Genomic DNA, 17,133 nt, shown 5'->3' with positions numbered 1-17,133 from the left:
TCCTATTTTCTAGGTTTTTTCTTCTTTTGATTGATATAGAAGGGGTTTCGTTGTGTTGACTGTTGACTTGACTTTTCTGTATAGATTTGTAGTGACCCGCACCGCGCCACCGCGACACTGTTTGGTTTGTGTTGACTGTGTGCGTAGAGACTGGAGAGGTTGGGAGAGTGAGAGAGAGAGATCGAGATCCATGGCGGAGGGGGTGCTTGCTTCGGTGCTGGCGAAGTTCGGGTCCTCGGTTTGGGGAGAGCTCACGCTGCTGAGGAGCTTCAGGACTGACCTGAGGGCCATGGAGGACGAGTTCGCCACCATCCGGAGCGTGCTCGCGGACGCCGAGGTGCGCGGCGGCAGCGGCGACAGCGCCGTCCGCGACTGGCTGCGCAGGCTCAAGAACCTCGCCCACGACATCGACGACTTCCTCGACGCCTGCCACTCGGACCTGCGCGCCGCCCGCCGCCGTCGGAGCCGGGGCAACCCGGCGTGCGGCTCCGCGGCCACCTGCATCGTCAGCTCCGTCGTCATGGCGCACAGGCTGAGGTCCCTGAGGCGCAAGCTGGACGCCATCGCCGCCGGGAGGGACAGGCTCCGCTTGAATCCCAACGTTTCTCCGCCGGCGCAACCGGTCGCTCCCCCGAAGCGCGAGACCATCTCGAAGGTCGACGAGGCCAAGACGGTGGGGAGGGCCGCGGACAAAGAGAAGCTCATGAAGATTGTCCTTGACGCGGCGAGCGAGGAGGACGTGTCCGTGATCCCCATCGTCGGCTTCGGCGGCCTCGGCAAGACGACGCTCGCGCAGCTGGTGTTCAACGACCGGAGGGCCAACGACGAGGTGTTCGACCTCCGGATCTGGGTCTCCATGTCCGTGGATTTCAGCCTCAGAAGGCTGATCCAGCCGATCGTGAGCGCGACCAAGCGGAAGCGCGATCTGACCAGCTTGGAGGAAATTGCAAACTTCTTGTCCGAGACGTTCACGGGGAAGAAGTACCTGCTGGTTCTTGATGATGTGTGGAGCGAGAACCAGGACGAGTGGGAGCGTCTGAAGCTTCTCCTCAAGGATGGCAAGCGAGGCAGCAAGATCATGGTGACCACACGGAGCCGCAAGGTTGGCATGATGGTGCGCACCGTGCCGCCATTCGTTCTCGAAGGCCTCTCCGATGATGATTGTTGGGAGCTGTTCAAGGGAAAGGCTTTTGAGGAAGGGGAGGAGGATCTGCATCCCAAGCTGGTCAGGTTAGGGAAGGGGATTGTCCAGAAATGCGGCGGCGTGCCGTTGGCCGCCAAGGCTCTTGGGAGCATGCTGCGGTTCAAGAGGAATGAGGAATCATGGATTGCTGTCAAGGACAGTGAGATATGGCAGCTGGACAAGGAGAACACAATTTTGCCGTCTCTCAAGCTTACCTATGACCAAATGCCACCTGGTCTGAAGCAGTGCTTCGCCTATTGTGCATCACTTCCAAGAAACTATGAGATTAACAGGGACAAGCTCATTCAGCGATGGATTGCTCTTGGCTTCATTGAGCCCACAAAGTATGGCTGCCAATCGGTTTTCGATCAAGCCAACGACTATTTCGAGCACTTGCTGTGGATGTCTTTCCTTCAAGAAGTAGTGGAGCACGATTTATCAAAGAAAGAACTAGAAGAAGATCGCAATGTCAAGTACAAGATTCATGACTTGGTGCATGACCTTGCTCAGTCTGTTGCCGGGGATGAAGTCCAGATCGTCAACTCCAAGAATGCCAATGTGCGCGCCGAAGCATGCTGCCACTATGCATCGTTGGGTGATGACATGGGTCCCTCTGAAGTTCTCCGGAGCACACTTCGTAAAGCCCGCGCATTGCATTCCTGGGGTTATGCTCTTGATGTTCAGTTGCTTCTTCACTCCAGGTGCTTGAGAGTACTAGATTTGCGAGGCAGCCAAATTATGGAGCTTCCCAAGTCAGTTGGTAGATTAAAACACTTGAGGTACTTGGACGTCTCCTCATCCCCTATCACAAGTCTGCCCAATTGCATCAGTAACCTCCTCAACCTGCAAACTCTCCATTTATCCAATTGTGGCAATCTGTATGTGCTTCCCAGAGCAATATGCAGTCTTGAGAATCTAGAAACCTTGAATCTTTCCTGTTGCCACTTTCAGACCTTACCAGATTCCATAGGGTATCTTCAAAACCTGCAAAATCTGAACATGTCATTTTGCAGTTTCCTCTGTACATTACCCAGCTCCATCGGTGACCTCCAAAGTTTGCAGTACTTGAATTTTAAAGGGTGTGTCAATCTTGAGACTCTGCCTGACACCATGTGCAGACTGCAAAATTTGCATTTCTTGAACCTCTCACGGTGTGGAATTCTCCGAGCACTGCCCAAAAATATTGGGAATCTCTCAAATTTGTTGCATCTGAATTTATCGCAATGCAGTGATCTTGAGGCAATCCCGGATTCGATAGGCTGCATTACAAGGCTGCATACTCTGGATATGTCTCACTGTAGCAACTTGTTGGAGTTACCTCGATCCATTGGTGGCCTTCTGGAGCTTCAAACTCTCATTTTATCACATCATGCACGGAGTTTGGCATTGCCCATAGCAACCAGTCACCTACCAAACTTGCAGACTTTGGATCTCTCATGGAATATTGGCTTGGAGGAATTGCCCGAATCAATTGGTAACCTCCATAATTTGAAGGAGCTTCTTTTGTTCCAGTGCTGGAATCTCCGTAAGCTACCTGAGTCTATCACAAACCTCATGATGTTGGAGAGGTTGAGCCTTGTTGGGTGTGCACATCTGGCCACGCTACCTGACGGCTTGACAACCATCACTAATCTGAAGCACCTAAAAAATGACCAGTGCCCATCTTTGGAGAGACTACCTGATGGATTTGGGCAATGGACTAAGCTTGAAACATTATCCTTGCTCGTTATAGGCGACACATACAGCAGCATTGCGGAGCTAAAAGACCTTAATCTTCTGAGTGGCTGTCTTAAAATTGAGTGCTGCTCACACAAGAAGGATTTAACAAACGATGCCAAGAGAGCAAACTTGAGGAATAAGAGGAAACTAAGCAACTTGACTGTGTCATGGACCAGTTCATGCTCTTCTGATGAGCTGAAGAACGTCGAAACATTTCTTGAAGTTCTCTTGCCACCTGAAAACCTTGAGGTCCTTGAAATATATGGCTACATGGGCGCTAAATTTCCTAGCTGGATGGTGGAGAGCATGGAATGCTGGCTTCCAAACATTACCTTCCTAAGTTTGGCCAACATCCCTAACTGTATATGCCTCCCACCTCTTGGTCATATTCCTAATCTCCATTCTCTCGAGCTCCGCTGCATTAGTGGTGTCCGTAGCATTGAACCTGAAATACTTGCCAAGGGACAGAAAAACACATTGTACCAGTCACTCAAGGAACTCCATTTTGAAGACATGCCTGATTTGGAGATCTGGCCAACCTCATTGGCAGGGGATAGTGAAGAAAGTCAACAAAAGGTTTTCATGTTTCCAGTTCTCAAAACTGTCACTGTAAGTGGATGTCCAAAGATGAGACCAAAACCATGCCTCCCAGATGCTATATCAGATTTGTCACTATCCAACAGCAGTGAGATGTTATCAGTTGGTAGGATGTTCGGGCCATCATCTTCGAAATCGGCATCACTTCTTAGGAGGTTGTGGGTTAGAAAGTGCCATGCATCATCGTGTGATTGGAACTTACTGCAGCACAGGCCAAAACTTGAGGATCTAACCATTGAGTACTGCGAACGGCTACGTGTTTTGCCAGAGGCCATCAGACACCTTAGCATGGTCCGGAAGCTGAAGATCGATAATTGTACTGATTTGGAAGTCCTTCCGGAATGGCTAGGTGATCTCGTAGCGCTTGAATATCTGGAGATAAGCTGCTGCCAAAAGTTGGTCTCGTTGCCAGAAGGTTTGCGATCCTTAACTGCACTCGAGGAGTTGATTGTCAGTGATTGTGGCACTTCACTGACTGAAAACTGTAGAAAAGAGATAGGCAAGGATTGGTTCAAGATCTGCCATATCCCAAGTATCCTCATCTCGTGACAGGTAATAATGCATCATCTTTTTGTGAGAAATTACTTTTTAGTTACCTCAAACAGCAAAGGTAGTCATTCTATAGAGCTAACCTTTTCTTCTTTGACATGGGCAGCAAGAACAGAGGTCATTCTCCAAGGATTCAAGTGCAACACATGTGCATGAATAACATACCTGAATGAAGGTACTGTTTGTTACCTATTCAAAAGGTAAACCAGCCTAGCAATATGTCCCTTGAGTTCTTTGAAGGTTTGCTTAATTGCATCATCCTGTTTTGTTGGCAAAAAACATTTTTAGGGCTTGTTAGATTGTATCTGCTCCTGCTGCGGCTCAGACAAATAATACTATTGAGAGCTAGTTATATTCATAGGAGTGAAGCTCCAGGTCCTGGTCTGGTGTAAACTTGGTCTGGTATACACTGGTCAGGAGTATACGATGTGCATTTGAAAGTTAAAAACGGAAATTGCTAATGGAACTCGACCTCCATGCCTCCATGGAGCCCTCAATTTGAAAAATTCGAAAATCAAAATTTTAGTTTTCAAAAAATTCTGAAAAAGTGCACACATACATATGAATGTATACTACTTGTCTGCAAAGTTTCATGGCGAAATACATTTTTATGGGAGCTACAAAAGAAAGGGGTAAAACAACGTATTTCTAGCACATGCACTGTTCACTATAAAAGTACGTGATTTTGTTTTTTGTGCTTCTCACATCAAAACGTACTTCGTGATCGAATTTCACACGCATTTAGTATACATCTATAATTACGTATGTATTTTATTTTCAGTTTTTTAAACTTAAAAAGTTGATTTTTAAAAATTTGAAGCGCGAGAGCAAAAAAATCAACAAATAAATTATGTTACTAATGCAGAAAACGACATCAGCAAACACCAGAATTTGGTTTAGTACCAAAATACTCCCTTCGTAAACTAATATAAGAGCATTTAGAACACTACTTTAGTAATCTAAATACTCTTATATTAGTTTACAGAGGGAGTAGTAAACAAAAACAGCAGTATGTATAAATCCAGAAACATGAAAAAAATTCAGCTTCAATGGCTAAACAGTAGTTCCTAATAAGCTGAAAGAGTACATGTTTATGGTCCATTCCTTTGAGCTTCATGCATAACACTAGAAGGGTTAGGGCGCCCTTCGTTGCGCCCAGTGGCGAAGCCAAGAATAATTGTCAGGTGTGGCGAAATTTATGAATGAGAAAACTATGTACATAAAATACAATTACGCAAGAGCTCACTAGAATACCAAATATATCAAAGCATGTCGTGGGCTAAAATAATCTTACCTCATCTACTTAAGATGTACACGTACACACACCAGCGCTACCAGTATATTACTCCCTCCGTTCCTTAATATAAGACCTTTTAGAGATTTCACTATAGACTAGATACAGAGCAAAATGAGTGAATCTACATCCTAAAATATGACTACATACATCTGTATGTAAGTTTATAGTAAAATCTCTAAAAGGTCTTATATTTAGGAACGGAGGGAGTATATGGTAGTAGTAAGTTTATTTGGAGAAATTTTTAGGTATGGTGATCGCCAAGCGTAGCCAGATTGCTGGCACCGCCCCTTGGTTGTGCCGATGGGGCGACTTCATATTTTTTTTTAGTTTGGTTTGGTGCATGCGAATAATAATGGGCTGTATTCTTTTCTTTACAATGGGGTGTTTTGGTGGAGTGCGAATTTTTGGAGGCCAGGCTCCATGAGCCCCCTTTAAAAAAACTTCAAAAATGATATTTCCAAGTTTCGAAAATAATAAAAAAATAAATCCCATGAAAACTTATACATATTCGTGACGGATCTGATTTTTTTCAAAAATATTATGATTTGCATGCTGTGCAAAAAGACAAAATATAGGCCCAACAACAAATTGTTTTTGGCCCATCTTCATTTATGTATTTGTCTTTTTTTGTACGCCACATATAAAAGTATATTGTTCTGAAACTATTTTCGGGCGTGTTAAGCATGTGTTTATGTATGTACAATTTTTTTACAAATTTTGGTGCTATATAAATATGTATTTTAGAAAACGAGCTCATTGAAGCCTGGCCTTCAAGGGTCATTTGCGTGTTTTGGTGGGCCTTCATGCAGTGTGATTTTGTGTTACTCATATGGGGATATTTTTCCCCTAAAAAAATGGGGAGATTTTTTTGCGCTGGTGGCAACACATACTATGGCCTTGTTTGGGATCGCTCTGCTTCATCAAAAGCAGCTCCGCTCCATCAAATCCACTTCGGAGTAGTTTTATACGGAAGTTGTAGCTCTTTCAAAGAAAACGTTTGGCTTTTATCCAACTCCAGCTTCACGAATGGAAAATTTGGTAGAAAGGATCTATTTGATTGGATGAGAGGGGAAAAACGAAGGGGTATCCACTTACGGGTGGCAGTGGTGGGTAATTTCGCTCCAACTCCAGCTTCTATAATTTTATGGAGCACCTCATAGAGAGCTTTATAAAAAACAGGAAGTTGGACCCTAGATTCTAGTTTTTTTGTGGAGCTGTATATCGTGAAGCTAACCCGTTTGGCTTATGTTTTCTAGAGTGAAGCTAAATTTTCTGGAGTAGAGCAGTCCCAAACAAGCCCTATATTGGTGCTATAGTGTCGCATGTTGACACTTCTTTTTTGTAGGTGGTGAAGGGTGTGTGAGACTGATGTGTTTTTGTAGATTCGTTGGTGCATATTGGTTTGAGAAATTATTAACCCAATCAAAATTGTGAACCAGGTATATAAACAATGGGCAATAGAGCTTTAGATGGAGTCCCCGACATCACCCTCTCCCTAGGGGGACATGGGCAGCAACCTCACCGCCCCACCGAACAACCGTTCAATGTCTTCTCCCTCTCGCCGTCGCGAGCAAAGCCCGTGCGGAGCCGACAACAACATGATATGTTGACTGCTTCGTGTTGTGCGCGCTTTGCGGGCTGGTGATCTCGCAACGACAAGTGGTTTGCTGTATGGATGGCTGGTGTTGTCGGTCCCGATGGTGTTGGCGACAGCTGGAACGACAGCTGGAATAGCCACGATGGTGTGTTGGCGGCGGTGGTTGCGGCTCGGTGCTTGGAGGTTGTCTAGATCGGGTGGAATTTTGTGGTTTGCCTTATTTTATTTTCTCTAGATTTGTTTGAAATTTAGGATTGCATTTTTACACCATTGTAGATACGTGTTGTATCTCTTTTTTTAGGGGAAGATACACGTTGTATCTAAATGTGCACAAAGTTTCACAAACAAAATTCATGAAGATACGATCTGAGACGAAAACAGTTTCCTTCTGGCCCGCTAAATCTATACAAAGTTTCACAATTAAATAAGAAAAATGATTTTAATCATCCGTCCGATAACAACGTATGCCTCTCTTGGTTTTGTGATCGTCGGATCAGATTTTATCTACACTAGTTTTTGTAACGGAGTCGTTGTTGCAATCCCTCAACCGCAATAAGTGATGTGTTGCGGGATCGGGATCTAGATCCTCTCGTGCTCTTTCGAGCTCCCCGTCAAGATGACGCCTCTATACGCTGCTCGACCGTCAACACAGCTGCTCGCTGCCGGCAGCACGTGGACGAGGCTACAGATAGCACGCGGACGAGGCCATCGACAAGCATGCCAACGCGGTCACCCTCCCCCGTCTTCATGTGTCCGGTCGCGACGAGTGGCCATGGCCGGTAGAAAGTGCATGCTAGAGCTCTTCGTTGGTTGCCGTCGCCCAGCTATGTCGCTTCGGCCTCATCTCCTCCATCTTCTCTCCTTCATCCAGACGAGGCGTTGAAAGCCACACCGCCACCAAGCACCCCCGTTGTACCGCCACTAACGCCGGCAAGCATGCGCTCCGCCATTGCGATCGTCGGCCGCCTCACCACCACCCCACCCTCTTCTAGATCGACGGCGCCCGCTCCTGCCGCTACCGAGTGATGAAGAAGACGACCTTTGCTCGACACCGACGACGGCAAGGTGTCGTCCACTTCTGTAACATCATCGTTGTTGCAAAAAAACAAATATGCAACAAGACCTCTACTGTAAAAAAAATTCGCATCAAGATCTTTATTGCAAAAAAACCCGCAAAGACCTTTATTGCAAAAAAAGAAATCGTAACGCAACCTCAGTTGTAAAAAAAATCTACAAGAAAACCTTTGTTACAAAAAAATTCGACAACATAACCTGTGTTAAAAATGTTTTTACAACAAAATCTCTGTTACAAAGTAGAAAAAATATGTTTACCTCACTAGATTTGTGACATATCCGGCGGTTCGCGCTATACGGATATTTAAAAAAGGTAAACGTTTCTGGCCGGTGCGTCGGCCGAACCGTTCGACCGGCCGCACGAGACCCGCACAAACCACTGATTAGGCATGCAATTTTTTTTCGTCTAAATTTGTTGCAACCAGCGTTCATATTTGCTACAAGTGTTTTTTTATTTGCAACATTTGTCCAGTAAAAAAATTGCATATACGTTTGGTTGCAACTCCAGTTCGTCGGATTTTTCGTTACAATCGATGTTTTTTAGTTTTGCTACAACCATGTTATGTTTTGCTACAACCAGCATCATTTTTTGCTGCAAACGTTCAGTAAAAAAGTTGCATCCACGTTCGTGAGAGTTGCAACCCGAATTCACCGAATTGCTTTGCTACAACCTTTTTTTGTTTTGTTACCACGCATCATCAACGTTGTTTTTTTTTACGATCACGTTGATATTTTTCTGCTAAAGTTATATTTTTGTTGCAACCATATGAAAAATTGTTGCATCATGGTTAAAATTTACTGCATTGAAGATTATTTGTTGAATGGATAGATCTAACGGTGCAGACGCGCGACGGCTGGCAGATCGTGCGGCCCGCGCGAGCCGACCGAAAGTTTCGGCCGGCGCACCGGCGCAGAGCACTCCCTTAAAAAAAACTAGCTCGATGCCCGTGCGTTGCCACGGAACGACAAACCAAATTAGTTTGACCGATCATGCTGGATAACCTTAACTTAAGTCCTCTAGGCTAGCCATTTTATGATCTTGTTTCTCATGATCGAACTATCAAAATCATTTTATGCCATTTTCTGAGATGCACACAATGACATGCACATCATTGCGATGACCTATAGAAAGGGCTCTAAGTAAGTCTTGAGCTTGTGCACAACAACAAAATTCACAAAAGCCATTAAGCTCAGTCAAATTGAGATGATATGAACACGTCAACAACAACATAGTAGAGTATCCCCAAATGATTTATTACAAGATTCATTGTAAAAAATACCACTCAAGACTCTGGAAAAATGTTATTTTATAGACACACTCCATGCAAGTCTTATCTAAAAACAACGCCGTTAAAATTCAAAACTCAATGCAGTAGTTCATGCACGTAAATAAACACATCATTTGTTGCCCAACACTTATCGCGTAATATTTCTAGGCTAATGAAGAACTTAACAATTTTCAGAACAAAAGTCATCATTTTCCAAAGTCGCCGTAGGATATAGTGGCCTGGAGGAGACCATCTCTTATCTCCAACACACCATCTCATCTTAACTAAAAATGTGCAGAGCACAAGGAAACATACCATAATAAAGCTCTTTATCCTGCGATTATTGTATCATGCAACCAAACATCCTTGTTGCGGTTTCAACCCATCTTTGAGTATCTGGGGGTGTAACTCCTTTTTCTTGACTATAGTTTCCTTTTCTGGTTGACCACTGAATGTTTTCACTGCAGCAATGCCTCCTTCAACCATTCCAAAGCAAGCTGCTTCTATATTTGAAGCTGGTAATCTGATTGAACAAGACTATTATTCACAAAAGAAGTCAGACCATAAAAATCTGGAGGAGAAAACACACATGCGTATATATATTTTGTTAAGACATGAAAAATATGCTTAGCTGATTTTGTTAACACGTGAAAAATGAATTGATTATCAGATATCCTTCCTTTCACGCATCAGTGCAACGCTGACTAACATCTAACTACAAAGATCATTATGGATGGGATGCAGAAATCACAAACTTTAGAAAACAAACAATGAACTGGGTATTTTGTCTCCACAACCCGCACCTCCAGGCAAGATGATAGGTCTGCAGGGGCAAGACAACACCTCCAGGAGGGAAGTACCATACATTTCATGCAGATATACCCTTTGTTCACGGTCCCTCGACTACTATGTTGTCAACCATCTATTCCATTTTTTGCATCTTCAATATATAGCAAATTTTAAAAGTGATGCAGAATTTACCCTCATGATGACAAAGTGAAGCATCAAAGCATGGTAGCATAAAGCTTGTACTTGACGTGGTTCCTCGATTGGCACTTGAAACAAAGCAAAAACTAATCAAAAAGCCACTCTGGTGAACAAATTTGGATCTCGGGACTGCCCCTTTTCATTGTACAAGCACTACTGAAAACCATGGTCTTATTATTGGCTGGAAATTCTTGTAATATAGTCTTGATTGAATGCAGTTATCATGGCTCTACTTTTGGTAGATTAGTGATTACTTCTACAAGATAGAATGTGACTATACAACTTCATAGGTCACCAAATGATACAAACTAGGCTAATTATTGCAGAAAACTACATCAAATTTTCTCAAGAAAACTGGACCCATGTACACCATATATAAAATCAAAGGTAAACTCTATATGACCAGCAACAACCGATGGAAGAACTTCCACTTAATTCAGCCACACACCACTTGGCAAATACCTCGAATAAAAGCATGCTAGTAACCTACATATAACTGAAAGTGAAATGCACATGTATTGAAACTATGTATACCAAATTTACATGTACATTTATTCTCTAGACATATCTTTCTAGTTTCTACAAGAAATAGTAAGTTAGCCTAAGAATACTGCACCATGACCAAATCTTCTGGGAACCATTTTTATTTCAAACTATCAAGTTACTTTCCTCCTGCATTCATGAACACAAATATTACCTAGCATGCTTGTCACCGGCACACGCATGGCTTGCGGCCACAACGTACCCCTACAGGGGACACGCATCACAACTAACCGAACACAACAGGAAAAATCATGCAATGAACAGGGGAATCTAATGGAGAATCAGCGAATATGATACCCCAAGATCTTACCTGACATATTAAAGGCCACTACCAAACAAGCAACATCCAAGCCAACATGGAAACCATCATCCTCAACGCTCCTTTATTCCGCACGACAGATTTTGATACATCGCTAGGTGTCTATGCAAACAAAACAACACCAAGATCAATACATCACACAACAATGTGATCAAAATTCGGACACAAGAAAATCTAATTCAAACAGAAAAGAATGAGGGCGAGCTTATTCTAACAATTCTGAAACAACTCATCATTTGAAAACATGCAAACATCTTATTCTTATGGTACATCACGTCCCATTGACTTTGATCTGAGAATAAAACAGGAAGATAAACCAAAAAAAATGTGAGGGCAAAGGAGAGAGAGAGAGAGAGAGAGAGAGAGAGAGAGTTCATCACCGACCATGGGCCAGAGCAGGGTAAGGTCCCGCTGCTGCAGCCAGTACCGTCCATGGCACTGTCTCGAGGATGGTGGCCCATACGCCCGTAAAAAACGTCTCCCAGTCTCGCGCCCGTGGGTTCAATCGGCGGCGGCGCATTGCTGCGGGACTTCTAAATTATACTTTTTTGCAACCAACTTGAAAGAAACACATTGATGTAATTGGAACAAAAAGAAACCAAGTTGGTATTTCCTTTTGAAATGTTGAATGATACATAGATACATGGTATCGACTTGGACTCGGCACTAACATGGCATAGTCGTGTATTTCTGTCCTTGTTACTCAGGTTGTCTTCTAAGAGCATTGAAACAATTGAACTTCATAAGGGGTGATGTTATCTTACACCGATTTCCAGGAAATGGCATTTAAATTCACTTGTAACCCTGCAAATTAAAGAGTAAATTGACCATATGAAATTGGAGTTGTTGTTTTCTAATTCAAAATGCAAAAATAAAACATGTAGTACTATGTTCAAGAATAAACTATAGTGAAACACATATTTTGCAGTATGGAAAGTAAACTGGAGCACTGCTATTTGGCATTTAGCTCACTTTTTTCACAACAACAAATGAATGTGCATACTTCCCCTAAAAAGAATGAATGCTTATTTAAGAGAAACCGTGAAAATGTTTTCTTGTGCTAGCAATAGTCCATATGATTATTTAATAATAAGAAACTATATGAGAGGATAAATACATCAAAAAGTTAGTCATCAAGACAGCGAGACATGAGCAGCCACATGACACGATTTGAACAACCAAAGACATCATCAATAGAGGGCTAAGCTATTTACCTTTAATAAAGTTGCAAAGGAGGTGTGATATGAAACCTACATAATCTTATTTATTCCATAGAAAGCAGCAATTATAAATCATAATTAGCAAACAATGGCACTTGGTATGTATTCTAGATTCAGTTAGATAATCCAAAAGATTATAATGGGGATACCACTTCAGGTTTACAATAGCTAAAAAACAATTATCTGTTATGTCCAGGGATGTGCTTGTCACCCTTGAAGAAAATTTAGGTGCACCTAGAAATTGAAATAAAAGTAAACTCGAAAAGTAAAAAGAGAGGGGATATACCAGCATGACACGTAAGAATTGTATGGGAACCCATAATGTTTGATTCCTCTAGGAAGACGACCAACCTTCATAAATGCAACAAACTAATAAAGAGAAATATGGATCAATCTTAATTCTTGGTCTCAATCTAGAAAATCATCGATGTGTACAAATGAAAAATTATAAACCAAATAATGGATAAATAAATGGCCTGATGACTCAACATTATTCAAATATTTCGGTTCCTAACCAATTAACCACTTCATCAAGGTTACCAATGGGCAAGTGGAGACGTGAACACCTCCAGGTGAAGCTATATAGGCCATCACATCAAGGCAATAGGGCGTACATGTGGGGTGATTAGCATGCTTCTACCTGCGAACTTATTGATAGTAAACACATATTAGGGAAGAATATGGTGTGTGCTTAATTACATAGAGACACTTCTGGTTTAACTTGACAAAGCAGAAAAAAAATCAAAACAAACTACAGAACCAAGAACCAAGGGCCAAGGTTGGCATACTGTATGTTGATCGATAGTATTTTGGCATGGCTACATGGGTATTGTAGATGAAAGGACAGAGCGAGGGTGAGGCAGTTACCCTCCCGACATAGATATTGACAACTCGATGGTTGGCACAGATGCAACGTCGATCTTCAGTGGTGGCAGGCAATTAGATCGTTCATATTTACAGAGCCATGGATAAAAAAATCAGATGAGGAAATTGGACAAAAAAATGATTATAGATCGGACGCAATCTATCAAATAGAATAAAAACAATAGATGGAGAGAAAACTTACAGTTCCACGAAGAATCTCGAAGGCCCAGCATGAATTTTCTCCTCCTCCTCACAAACCCCAAACAGAGCGCAAGTGATGGCTCTGTTTGTCCCCCTCCTTAATGCTCCCAAATAATCAAAAGAAGACAGACAACAATTCTCACCAAAAACATTGTAGGATCGGATAGTCTCACGCCCGTGGGTTCAAACGGCGGCGGTGGCTAGTGGAGATGGAGATCAAGCGGATGCCTCGGCCATGTCCTAGGCCTTGTCGACCATCGAATCACACCGCCGCCTGTGACGCCAGGCCTGGGCCACCCTGCACGGATGCCCACCCCTCGATCTACCTCTCCTGATGTGGCCCATCTCAACGAGACGTGGCCGTGGCGGATATGGCCGCCGCCCTGCTGACTTGCTCGAATCTATCTAGGGCCTCCCCGCTTTAAGGAAATAAGGTGAGTGGAGGGCGGCGCCGGCGGGGGAGAGGGCGGAGCTTTGCGTGGGGGAGAGGGAAGAGGGCGGCTGTGCAGAGGAGGAATGGATCGGAGGTCGTGGGTGTGCGCCACCAGAAGGAGCGATCGAGGCGGAAGGCAGCGGTCGTGGAGGGGCAGAGAATGTGACGGTTTCTTTATATGGTTTTTTGCGTGAAGGAGGCTGGTTTTCGGAGGGATTGAAGGATTGAAAAAAAATCGCTTGGGGGACATGGGTGGGAGGAGCTAACGAGCCGATTTTATTTACGTGAGGGGTGGGATAGCTGGGAGGTCGAACCATCGCTAGGTTGAACCATCACGACGTTCGATCCTGCTTTAATAGTAGAGATCTGTCGACCGATGCGGTAGCAGCCTCCAGTAAGTAAAGAGAAGAATTTGTGAGGATACGTTGAGACGAGAACAGTTTCCTTCCGAGAAAGAGAAGACAGAGATTCCGCCCAATCCAATCCACACGCGCCCACGGTCCGGCCGGTAGCGTCATCACACGGCGCCCGAAACTTGGAACCCTAGACGCGATTTGGTGGAAAGGATCTATTTGATTGGATGAGAGGGGAAAAACGAAGGGGTATCCACTTACGGGTGGCAGTGGTGGGTAATTTCGCTCCAACTCCAGCTTCTACAATTATATGGAGCACCTCATAGAGAGCTTCATAAAAAACAGGAAGTTGGACCCTAGATTCTAGTTTTTTTGTGGAGCTGTATATCGTGAAGCTAACCCGTTTGGCTTATGTTTTCTAGAGTGGAGCTGAATTTTCTAGAGTAGAGCAGTCCCAAACAAGCCTTATATTGGTGCTATAATGTCGCATGTTGACACTTCTTTTTTGTAGGTGGTGAAGGGTGTGTGAGACTGATGTGTTTTTGTAGATTCGTTGGTGCCTATTGATTTGAGAAATTATTAACCCAATCAAAATTGTGAACCAGGTATATAAACAATGGGCAATAGAGCTTTAGATGGAGTCCCCGACATCACCCTCTCCCTAGGGGGACACGGGCAGCAACCTCACTGCCCCACCGAACAACCGTTCAATGTCTTCTCCCTCTCGCCGTCGCGAGCAAAGCCCGTGCGGAGCCGACAACAACATGATATGTTGACTGCTTCGTGTTGTGCGCGCTTTGCGGGCTGGTGATCTCGCAACGACAAGTGGTTGGCGGTATGGATGGCTGGTGTTGTCGGTCCCGATGGTGTTGGCGACAGCTGGAATAGCCACGATGTTGTGTTGGCGGCGGTGGTTGCGGCTCGGTGCTTGGAGGTTGTCTAGATCGGGTGGAATTTTGTGGTTTGCCTTATTTTATTTTCTCTAGATTTGTTTGAAATTTGGGATTGCATTTTTGCACCATTGTAGATACGTGTTGTATCTCTTTTTTTAGGGGAAGATACACGTTGTATCTAAATGTGCACAAAGTTTCACAAACAAAATTCATGAAGATACGGTCTGAGACGAAAACAGTTTCCTTCTGGCCCGCTAAATCTATACAAAGTTTCACAATAAAATAAGAAAAATGATTTTAATCATCCGTCCGATAACAACGTATGCATCTCTTGGTTTTGTGATCATCGGATCAGATTTTATCTACACTAGTTTTTGTAACGGAGTCGTTGTTGCAATCCCTCAACCGCAATAAGTGATGTGTTGCGGGATCGGGATCTAGATCCTCTCGTGCTCTTTCGAGCTCCCCGTCAAGATGACGCCTCTATACGCTGCTCGACCGTCAACACAGCTGCTCGCTGCCGGCAGCACGTGGACGAGGCCACAGATAGCACGCGGACGAGGCCATCGACAAGCATGCCAACGCGGTCACCCTCCCCCGTCTTCATGTGTCTGGTCGCGACGAGTGGCCATGGCCGGTAGAAAGTGCATGCTAGAGCTCTTCGTTGGTCGCCGTTGCCCAGCTATGTCGCTTCGGCCTCATCTCCTCCATCTTCTCTCCTTCATCCGGACGAGGCGTTGAAAGCCACACCGCCACCAAGCACCCCCGTTGTACCGCCACTAACGCCGACAAGCATGCGCTCCGCCATTGCGATCGTCGGCCGCCTCACCACCACCCCACCCTCTTCTAGATCGACGACGCCCGCTCCTGCCGCTACCGGGTGATGAAGAAGACGACCTTTGCTCGACACCGACGACGTCAAGGTGTCGTCCACTTCTGTAACATCATCGTTGTTGCAAAAAAACAAATATGCAACAAAACCTCTACTGTAAAAAAAATCCGCATCAAGATCTTTATTGCAAAAAAACCCGCAAAGACCTTTATTGCAAAAAAAGAAATCGTAACGCAACCTCAGTTGTAAAAAAATCTACAACAAAACCTTTGTTACAAAAAAATTCGGCAACATAACCTGTGTTAAAAATGTTTTTACAACAAAATCTCTGTTACAAAGTAGAAAAAATATGTTTACCTCACTAGATTTGTGACATATCCGGGGGTTCGCGCTATACGGATATTTAAAAAAGGTAAACGTTTCTGGCCGGTGCGCCGGCCGAACCGTTCGGCCGGCCGCACGCGACCCGAGCAAACCACTGATCAGGCATGCAACTTTTTTTCGTCTAAATTTGTTGCAACCAGCGTTCATATTTGCTACAAGTGTTTTTTTATTTACAACATTTGTCCAGTAAAAAAAATTGCATATACGTTTGGTTGCAACTCCAGTTCGTTGGATTTTTCGTTACAATCGATGTTTTTTAGTTTTGCTACAACCATGTTATGTTTTGCTACAACCAGCATCATTTTTTACTGCAACCGTTCAGTAGAAAAGTTGCATCCACGTTCGTGAGAGTTGCAACCCGAGTTCACCGAATTGCTTTGCTACAACCTTTTTTTTGTTTTGTTACCACGCATCATCAACGTTGTTTTTTTTGTACGATCACGTTGATATTTTTCTGCTAAAACTATATTTTTGTTGCAACCATATGAAAAATTGTTGCATCGTGGTTAAAATTTACTGCATTGAAGATTATTTGTTGAATGGATAGATCTAACGGTGCAGACGCGCGACGGCTGGGCAGATCGTGCAGCCCGCGCGAGCCGACCGAAAGTTTGGGCCGGCGCACCGGCGCAGAGCACTCCCTTTAAAAAAAACCGATGCGGTAGCAGCCTCCAGTAAGTAAAGAGAAGAATTTGTGAGGATACGTTGAGACGAGAACAGTTTCCTTCCGAGAAAGAGAAGACAGAGATTCCGCCCAATCCAATCCACACGCGCCCACGGTCCGGCCGGTAGCGTCATCACACGGCGCCCGAAACTTGGA

At 44.1% G+C, this 17,133-nt stretch overlaps 1 protein-coding gene across 2 annotated transcripts; it reads left to right on the top strand.

The window, feature by feature from the left end:
* On the top strand, positions 1-7,320 carry LOC123404646 (disease resistance protein RGA2-like). 2 transcript variants are annotated; one of them, XR_006611877.1, is made up of 3 exons: positions 1-4,051; positions 4,155-4,248; positions 6,785-7,320. XR_006611877.1 is itself a non-coding variant. In XM_045098584.1 (2 exons), exon 1 carries the CDS (start codon positions 191-193, stop codon positions 4,046-4,048), a length of 3,858 nt encoding a protein of 1,285 aa, XP_044954519.1. In that variant the 5' UTR covers positions 1-190; the 3' UTR covers positions 4,049-4,051; positions 4,155-4,496. The 2 variants fall into 2 exon arrangements, 1 of the variants encoding a protein (XP_044954519.1); XM_045098584.1 differs by lacking the exon at positions 6,785-7,320 and having other exon boundaries at positions 4,155-4,496.
* The last annotated feature ends 9,813 nt before the right edge of the window (positions 7,321-17,133 follow it).

Source organism: Hordeum vulgare, chromosome 6H, assembly GCF_904849725.1.
Source record: "Hordeum vulgare subsp. vulgare chromosome 6H, MorexV3_pseudomolecules_assembly, whole genome shotgun sequence".
NCBI lineage: Eukaryota > Viridiplantae > Streptophyta > Magnoliopsida > Poales > Poaceae > Hordeum > Hordeum vulgare.
This window is presented reverse-complemented; position numbering and strand designations above follow the sequence as displayed.